General features: G+C 43.2%; 1 protein-coding gene across 1 annotated transcript; it reads left to right on the top strand.

Moving 5' to 3' along the window:
- The first annotated feature begins 389 nt into the window (after nt 1–389).
- On the top strand, nt 390–8733 carry LOC106569391 (uncharacterized). The gene is made up of 4 exons (XM_014140721.3): nt 390–734; nt 6564–6685; nt 6828–6942; nt 7147–8733. Exons 1-4 carry the CDS (start codon nt 530–532, stop codon nt 8247–8249), a joined length of 1545 nt encoding a protein of 514 aa, XP_013996196.2. The 5' UTR covers nt 390–529; the 3' UTR covers nt 8250–8733.
- The last annotated feature ends 1164 nt before the right edge of the window (nt 8734–9897 follow it).

Raw genomic sequence — 9897 nt, 5'->3', positions numbered from 1 at the left:
TTATACAACTGACAATTATTTTTCATGCCACGAGAGGTACCAGATCCGGCCAAATAGGTTCCGGAACAAAACAGTCCAAAACAGGGAGGTGCTGGACCGGCTCAAATTAAGCACTGTACAGTATTTTATGCATTAATAACCATGTTTGCCACTGCATTGCACTGCACTCTCCCCTACATGTAGCCATATCTATTAACTTAAAAACAGATTACGTTTTTACGATCCGAATTCTTTATTTTGATCATATAACGTATTTTTTGTAAATAGATATTGCTACCTTACATGCAGTCTAGAATATACCTTGTTATTTACTGGCCATTGCTAATACTACCAATTGTGAAGGGCTGTTGTAGTCTTATATTTACGGTAATAAATACTTACGTCACGAATTGAACGGAAAAGCGATTGCTCACAAGTTACCCACTCACTACATTGTTGCCATTTATCAACATCTACGGATTGTTTATTGCACATTTTATACTATCTACTTCACATAGAGAATACACATCTGTAATTTGGGCAGGACAAGATGGCGAGCTGCAATTTTCAGGCGCAGTTGGTATCCATTCTAGAGGTATTAGCTAAAGCAGCCGTAGCCGAAATAAACAAACGTGTAGATGATAGCTGTGCAGTTATACGTTTGGAAATGACCCAAAGCCAGCGAGATATTGACGTACTGAAAAGGAAGTGGCAAATGATGGAGAGCGAGCTGAAGAAGACACGAGGACGAAAAGGTAGTTGATGTGTTATTATTCATGGTAAATTAATGTTGGAGAGTGGAGACCCGACGTTGAATTTAATTGGATTCAACGTCGGGCATAAATGAGCGTTTGGATCAGGGAAGTTTCCTCTCACGACCTATAACGTTACCTTACAAGCCAGAATTTTGAATAAAGTTATATTTGAACTTAATTTACCGGTTGTCCGTGCAGTTAGTCTATTTGCAGGTAGGAATGTGAGAAATATATCCACAGGAAAGTATCATTAAATTAAATGTTCATAGTGCTGGTTGTGTGTTCAGATTTATATCACTTGAAATAACGTTATGCCCTTAACACCTCGATCACACTGACAGGGTTTTTGCGTTTTGACAGGGCAATTCCACCAGAAGTACATTCATTTCCAATAGAATGCAACGTTTGCCTTGCAGTATTGCATTGCATTGTGTTCTATGTGGTGCATACCGTGGATGTATCAAAAGTATACATCAAATTGTATGCGTTGAAGACTTGACATAAATGGTAGCAGAAAGTGAATGTTGAACTTTTGTTGCACACATATCCAGATGATGATGCGTACCCTTTTGCGCAATACACTGTAGGTGGGATCAAGGTGTAATGGATGGTGAAATTCCTGAGAGGTTTCCTTCCTCTCCTCGGCAACTGAGTTAGGAAGGACACCTGTATCTTTGTAGTGACAGGGTGTATTGATACACCATCCAAAGAGTAATTTAATAACTTCACCATGCTCAAATGGATATTCAATGTCTTCTTTTTTATTTTTTACCCATCTACCAATAGGTGCCCTTCTTTGCGAGGCATTGGAAAACCTCCCTGGTTTTTGTGGTTCAATCTGTGTTTGAAATGTACTGTTCGACTGAGGGACCTTACAGATATTTGTATGTGTGGGGCACAGAGATGATGTAGTCATTAAAAAAAATCATGTTAAACACTATTATTGCACACAGAATGAGTCCATGCAACTTATTATGTGACTTGTTAAGCAAATATTTACTCCTGACCTTATTTAGGCTTGCCATAACAAAAGTGCTGAATACTTATTGACTCAAGACATTTCAGCTTTTCATTTTTTATTAATTTGTTAACATTTCAAAAAACATACTTCCACTTTGACATTATAGGGTGTTGTGTGTGCCTGTGACACAAAATCTCAGTATAATCCATTCAGGCTGTAACAATTTGTTTTGGGAAAAAGTCAATGGGTGTGAATACTTTCTGAAGGCACTGTATGTACATCTACAGTGAGGGGAGAAAGTATTTGATCCCCTGCTGATTTTGTATGTTTGCCCACTTACAAAGAAATGATCAGTCTATAATTTTAATGGTAGGTTTATTTGAACAGTGAGAGACAGAATAACAACAAAAATATCCAGAAAAACGCATGTCAAAAATGTTATAAAATGATTTGCATTTTAATGAGGGAAATAACTATTTGACCCCTCTGCAAAACATGACTTAGTACTTGGTGGCAAAACCCTTGTTGGCAATCACAGAGGTTAGACGTTTCTTGTAGTTGGCCACCAGGTTTGCACACATCTCAGGAGGGATTTTGTCCCACTCCTCTGCAGATCTTCTCCAAGTCATTAAGGTTTTGAGGCTGACGTTTGGCAACTCGAACCTTCAGCTCCCTCCACAGATTTTCTATGGGATTAAGGTCTGGAGACTGGCTAGGCCACTCCAGGACCTTAACCTGTTGGGCTAGGGGGCAGTATTTGCACGGCCGGATAAAAAATGTCCCCCGATTTTAAACCGGTTACTACTCTTGCCCAGAAACGAGAATATGCATATAATTAGTAGATTTGGATAGAAACCACTCTAAAGTTTCTAAAACTGTTATAATTATGTCTGTGAGTATAACAGAACTGATATGGCAGGCGAAACCCTGAGGACAAACCATCCCCCCCCAAAAAGAATTCAGCCTACCACTATTTTCAATAGGGCATCACTTTTATTAAGGCCAAGTCCTCCCAGATTGCAGTTCCTAGGGCTTCCACTAGATGTCAACAGTCTTTAGAAAGAGTTTCAGGACGGTTTTTTTGAAAAATGAGCCAGAAATTGTAGTTTTTCTAGGTGGCTCCCATTTTGGCTGTAGTGTTTCCAAGCGCGTGGAAGAGAGCTTGTTCTTTGGTATTTTTCTCCGGTAAAGACAATAACGATTCTCCGTCTTAAATTTTATTGTTTATTTATGTATTAGGGTACCTGAGGTTTGATTATAAATGTTGTTTGACTTGTTTGGAAAAGGTTATTAGTAACGTTTGGGATTCATTTTGTATGCATTTTGATGGAGGGAAACTGGGTGGATTATTGACTGAAGCGCGCCAGCTAAACTGAGTTTTTATGGATATAAAGGAGGACATTATCGAACAAAAGCACCATTTGTGATGTAACAGGGACCTTTTGGAGTGCCAACAGAAGAAGATCATCAAAGGTAAGGCATTTTTTATATCGCTATTTCTGACTTTTGTGTCGCACCTGCCTGGTTGAAATATGTTTTTCATGTGTTTGTATGCGGGGTGCTGTCCTCAGATAATCGCATGGTTTGTTTTCGCCGTAAAGCCTTTTTGAAATCTGACATGGCGGCTGGATTAACAAGAAGTTAAGCTTTATTTTGTTGTATTACACTTGTGATTTTATGAAAGTTAAATATTTATAATACTGTAGTTTGAATTTTGCGCTCTGCAATTTCACCGGATATTGGCCAGGTGGGACGCTACCGTCCCACCTGCCCATAAGAAGTTTTTAACAAGGAGAGATACACCTCCTCCCTTCGCCTTACCCGAATCTGCCATCTGGGCTTGATGATGCATGGAAAAACCAGCGAGATGTAAATTCAGCAAAAAAAGAAACGTCCCTTTTTCAGGAACCTGTCTTTCAAAGATAATTTGTAAAAAATCACAGATCTTCATTGTAAATGGTTTAAACACTGTTTCCCATGCTTGTTGAATGAACCATAAACAATTAATGAACATGCACCTGTGGAACGGTCGTTAAGACACAAACAGCTTACAGATGGTAGGCAATTAAGGTCACAGTTATGAAAACTTAGGACACTAAAGAGGCCTTTCTACTGACTCTGAAAAACACCAAAAGAAAGATGCCCAGGGTCCCTGCTCATCTGCGTGAACATGCCTTAGGCATGCTGCAAGGAGGCATAAGTACTGCACATGTGGCAAGGGCAATAAATTGCAACCTCTGTACTGTGAGACGCCTAAGACAGCGCTACAGGAAGACAAGACGGACAGCTGATCGTCCTCGCAGTGGCAGACCACATGTAACAACACCTGCACAGGATCGGTACATCTGAATCTCACACCTGCGGGACAGGTACAGGATGGCAACAACAACTGCCCGAGTTACACTAGGAACGCACAATCCCTCCATCAGTGCTCAGACTGTCTGCAATAGGCTGTACTGAGGGCTTGTAGGCCTGTTGTAAGGCAGGTCCTCACCAGACATCACAGACAACGTCGCCTATGGGCACAAACCCACCGTCCCTGGACCAGACAGGACTGGCAAAAAAAGCTCTTCACTGACGAGTCGCGGTTTTGTCTCACCAGGGGTGATGGTCGGATTTGCGTTTATGGTCAAAGGAATGAGCGTTACACCGAGGCCTGTACTCTGGAGCGGGATCGATTTGGAGGTGGAGGGTCCGTCATGGTCTGGGGCGGTGTGTCACAGCATCATCGAATTGAGCTTGTTGTCATTGCAGGCAATCTCAACGCTGTGCGTTACAGGGAAGACATCCTTCTCCCTCATGTGGTACCCTTCCTGCAGGCTCATCCTGACATGGACCTCCAGCATGACAATGTCACCAGCCATACTGCTCGTTCTGTGCGTGATTTCCTGCAAGACAGGAATGTCAGTGTTCTGCCATGGCCAGTGAAGAGCCCGGATCTCAATCCCATTGAGCACGTCTGGGACCTGTTGGATCGGAGGGTGAGGGCTAGGGCTATTCCCCCCAGAAATGTCCGGGAACTTGCAGGTGTCTTGGTGGAAGAGTGGGGTATCATCTCACAGCAAGAACTGGCAAATCTGGTGCAGTCCATGAGCAGGAGATGCACTGCAGTACTTAATGCAGCTGGTGGCCACACCAGATACTGACACTTACTTTTGATTTTGACCCCCCCCCCCCCCCCCCTTTGTTCAGGGACACATTATTCAATTTCTGTTAGTCATATGTCTGTGGAACTTGTTCAGTTTGTCTCAGTTGTTGAATCTTATGTTCATACAAATATTTACACATGTTAAGTTTGCTGAAAATAAACTCAGTTGACAGTGAGAGGATGTTTCTTTTTTTGCTGAGTTTATGTCCATGTCCTTGTTCAGCCACGACTCTGAGAAACATAGGATATTACAGTTTTTCAGGTCCCGTTGATTGGATTTGAAAAGTGTAATTATACTTTCCTGTGGGATATATTGTCTCACATTCCTATACTATATATACAACAGTACGTGGGCACCCCTTCAAATTAGTGGATTCAGCTATTTCAGCCACACCTGTTGCTGACAGGTGTATAAAATTGAGCACACAGCCATGCAATCTCCATAGACAAACATTGGCAAGTAGAATGGCATTAATGAAAAGCTTGGTGACTTTCAACATATCACCCTCCATAGGATGCCACCTTTCCAACAAGTCAACTCATCAAATTTCTGCCTTGCTAGAGCTGCACCGTTCAACTCTAAGTGCTGTTATTGTGAAGTGGAAATGTCTAGGAGCAACAGCGGCTCTGCCGCCAAGCAGTAGACCACACAAGCTCACAGATCGGGACTGCGGAGTGCTGAAGCGAGCATCGCGTAAAAATCGTCTGTCCTCAGTTGCAAAACTCACTACCAAGTTCAAAACTGCCTCTGGAAGCAACGTTAGCACAATAACTGTTCGTCGGGAGCATCATGAAATTAGTTTCCATGGCCGAGCAGCCACACACAAGCCTAAGATCACCATGCGCAATGCCAAGCGTCGGCTGGAGTGACGTGAAGCTCGCCACCATTGGACTCTGGAGCAATGGAAATGTGTTCTCTGGAGTGATGAATCACGCTTCACCATCTAGCAGTTCGACGGATGCCAGGAGAACGCTACCTGCCTGAATGCATAGTGCCAACTGTAAAGTTTGGTGGAGGAGGAATAATTATCTGGGGCTGTTTTTCATGGTTCGGCTAGGCCCCTTAGTTCCAGTGAAGGGAAATCTTAACGCTACAGCATACAATGACATTCTAGATGATTCTGTGTTTCCAACAGTTTGGGGAAGGCCCTTTCCTGTTTCAGAATGACAATGCCCCTGTGCACAAAGGGAGGTCCATACAGAAATGGTTTGAGATCGGAGATCAGAGCCCTGACCTCAACCCCATCGAACAACTTTGGGATGAATTAGAACGCCATCTGCGAGCCAGGCCTTATCACTCAACATCAGTGTCCGAATATCACAAATGTTCTTGTGGCTGAATGGAAGCAAGTCCTTGCAGCAATGTTCCATCATCTAGTGGAAAGCCTTCCCAGAAGAGTGGAGGCTGTTGTTACAGCCAAGGGGGACCAACTCCATATTAATAACCATTATTTTGGAATGAGATGTTCGACGAGCAGGTGTCCACATACTTTTGGTCATGTAATGTACCTGCAAAAGGAACAAATACACCGACAACCAGTAAAGTAAGTTAAACTATTGTTTTATTTAACATTCTGGCTTGTAGAGGTTGTGAGAGAACTTTCCTGCTCTATTTTTATGAAATTCAACATCGGGTCTCCAGGCTAGTAAATTGATTGCATATGGGAAACCCACATTTGTGAATAGCTCTAATATTTGACTGAATACAATTCTTTTCTAGGTTTTTACTCCATGGCATCAGAGAGATCTTCATATCCAGTCAAGATTGTTTTGAAAAAGCAGAGGAGTAGCTCACAGTGCAGAGACGAAGAGCTGGCTGTTGAAGAGGACTCTCAACCCCAGGTGTGACACATCACCTTTAACAACTAGGATCAATTCTGATATTGGATTATCAGGAGATTTTATCGCTTTTGTGTGATTCATGAGTATGAAAAGGGTTAGATATGGTGTGTGTCCAGAGTAATAACCTCAGTCCCTGTTACAGCCTACAGATGTGGAGCAGAGAGTGGAGACTGAACCCATACTGATCAAAGATGAGGAGACAGCAGAGGATGTGTGGAAGACTGACCCTCAGGAAGAGCTCAGGATCACTGGAGAGGGTGGGTGTGACCATAAGGGGCACTGCTCTGTCTGTCTATGGAAGACTGTGTGGGTATGGTGGTATGCACGTTCCAAATTGCTACATTGGTGTTTTATGTTCTGGGATATGTTGCGCACGTACACACAGTCAGTTCTAAAGCAGTCATGTTTTGCTGTTAAGGGTCTTTTGTAATGTTTATTTTATCTTTATCCCCAAATCTTAGAGTCTGGTTCAAAGCCTGGGAAACCACCATCCTTTGAGCAACGGCACTGTGATGAGGACTTCATCACACAACCCAATATATCTCCCAGAGACTCAGTGGAACATTACCCCAATTCTGATCGTCCAGAGGAACCAGGAACACCCCAGCTCGCATCTACAGAGGTGTTCAGCACAGAGCAGCACCGGCCAGATGAGGACTCACTAGAGCTAGTGATGGTGAAAGAGGAGGAGCTGGATCAGACCACAACCCTGGCAGGACCTGACCAGTTTGTCATGGATGAGTCTGATGGGCAGCTGTGGACCTCTGTGGATCCAGGCAGAGACACTGACCCTGTCTGCCACCCAGATTTCTCCTTTCATTCCGCAAAAGAGTACTCTCAGAATATCTCAATTTTCCCATCTCATAGTGGGCTGCCATCTGTTCCTACTATGACAGATGATGTAGGGCCATCGCTTCACTCTTCTATATGGAAACCACATGCTAACATGTTCAGTGCTGCAAAACACATGACAAGACATGTCAGGACATTGGCTGATGAGACTAGACAACAGATGCCAGAGGGACAGAGCAGTGAGATGCTGAACTCAAATAATGATGGAAATAGTTTAGCTCTACAGCCAAGGCAGCATCAATACAGGGCTTCAGAAGCAACAGTGAGATTGAGTGAGTGCACGACAGGGTCAAACATGGCCACCACCTCCACCTTCTCTGGATACAGCCTGAGTCGCAGTAGTTTTAACATGGTGAAGAGAATGAGGACTCAGTGGAGATCAGGTGGCACCACCGAGAGGCGGTTCAGCTGCACCTTCTGTGGGAAGAGCTTCCAGCGTTTCTGCCAGCTCAAAGTACACCTCCGGAGTCACACCGGAGAGAAACCGTACACCTGTGAACAGTGTGGCAGGAGTTTCACCAAGCAGTGCAACTTGATCAGACATGCTGTGGTCCACAGTGGGGAGAAGCCCTTCGAGTGCACACAATGTGGGAAATGCTTCACCCAGCGCTCTAACATGACATCACATCAGAGAACTCACATAGGAGAGAATGCAGTGTCTCCATACGTGGCACCTGCATACCCTGGGGATCCACACACAAGTTTAATGTAGTCTCAGAACAGATTGAACATAATTGCATTATGCTTTGGAAACACTTTCTATGTAAATTTAGGTCCAGAAGGTATTTTGAGAAATGTTGACAACCTTTTCCTCCTCATTGATTTGTGAAATGGTTTTCCTGTTTGACTGTTCACGGATCCTCACTTTTTTTAATAACCTATTTATTTACATCTAGTAACATTTTATATTTCTACCACAAAATCATAAAACCATATTATATTCAATGAAAGAGTCAGTCTGTGCTTTTTAGATGAATAATATGTAGGATCCATTTAGTCTGTATTGTCTAGGTAGTGTCTGACTATCTGGGATGTCACGTCTTGCCACAAGGGACAGTCTCATATCAGGTCAGGTTAATAACTCAATTCCACTTGATTTTCAGAGTTCGATTTGTAAGTTATTCTGCTGCCCCAAAATGTTAAGTTACTGTGTGTCTTCTCAAAATGAGGCAATAAAATATCTGTGTAATAGGCTATACATGTTTATACAACTTTACATTTTACATCTGGAAACTACACTTACTGTGCACATTGTCTAAACTGACACCACTGGAACTGTATAAACTGGTCATCTGAATCAAGGTTCATTAGATGCTGTAGATGGCTAAATAAAGAAGAGAAATAGATTGATATGATTAGTAGTTTCAAAGATTTATCTCTTCATTGATTTGCCAATCAACAGGGGCGGAGAAAATGGAGTGAGAGCAGGAAGTCAACAAATTTAGTGTTTTGTTTTTTTCATCGCTTGCTTGTGCCTGTGTAGAGTCAAGGTAGGAACAGTCTTACATCTCCTTCTTACTCTTTCTTATTTATTGTTCTTACATCAGTCATCTCGAAAGGAGTAACAGTGACCATGTGTTCAAATCAAATTTATTTATATAGCCCTTCTTACATCAGCTGATATCTCAAAGTGCTGTACAGAAACCCAGCCTAAAACCCCAAACAGCAAGCAATGCAGGTGTAGAAGCACGGTGGCTAGGAAAAACTCCCTAGAAAGGCCAAAACCTAGGAAGAAACCTAGAGAGGAACCAGGCTATGAGGGGTGGCCAGTCCTCTTCCGGCTGTGCCGGGTGGAGATAACAGCACATGGCCTAGATGTTCAAATGTTCATAAATGACCAGCATTGTCAAATAATAGTAATCATAGTAGTTGTCGAGGGTGCAACAAGTCAGTAACACAAGAGTAAGTGTCAGTTGGCTTTTTCATAGCCGATCTTTGAGAGTATCTCAACCGCTCCTGCTGTCTCTAGAGAGTTGAAAACAGCAGGTCTGGGACAGGTAGCACGTCCGGTGAATAGGTTAGGGTTCCAGCAGGTCTGGGACAACAGGTCTGGGACAGGTAGCACGTCCGGTGAACAGGTCGGGGTTCCATAGCTGCAGGCAGAACAGTTGGAACTGGAGCAGCAGCACGGCCAGGTGAACTGGGGACAGCAAGGAGTCATCAAGCCAGGTAGTCCTGAGGCATGGTCCTAGGGCTCAGGTCCTCCGAGAGAGAGAAAGAAAGAGAAAGAGAGAATTAGAGAGAGCATATTTAAATTCACACCGGACACCGGAAAAGACGAGAAATACTCCAGATGTGACAGACTGACCCTAGCCCCTCGACACATAAACTACTGCAGCATAAATACTGGAGGCTGAGAC

This window comes from Salmo salar, chromosome 14 (genome assembly GCF_965601325.2).
Source record: "Salmo salar chromosome 14, fSalSal1, whole genome shotgun sequence".
NCBI classification, from domain to species: domain Eukaryota; kingdom Metazoa; phylum Chordata; class Actinopteri; order Salmoniformes; family Salmonidae; genus Salmo; species Salmo salar.
Note: the sequence above shows the minus strand (reverse complement) of the source record. Positions and strands in the feature narration are given on the sequence as shown.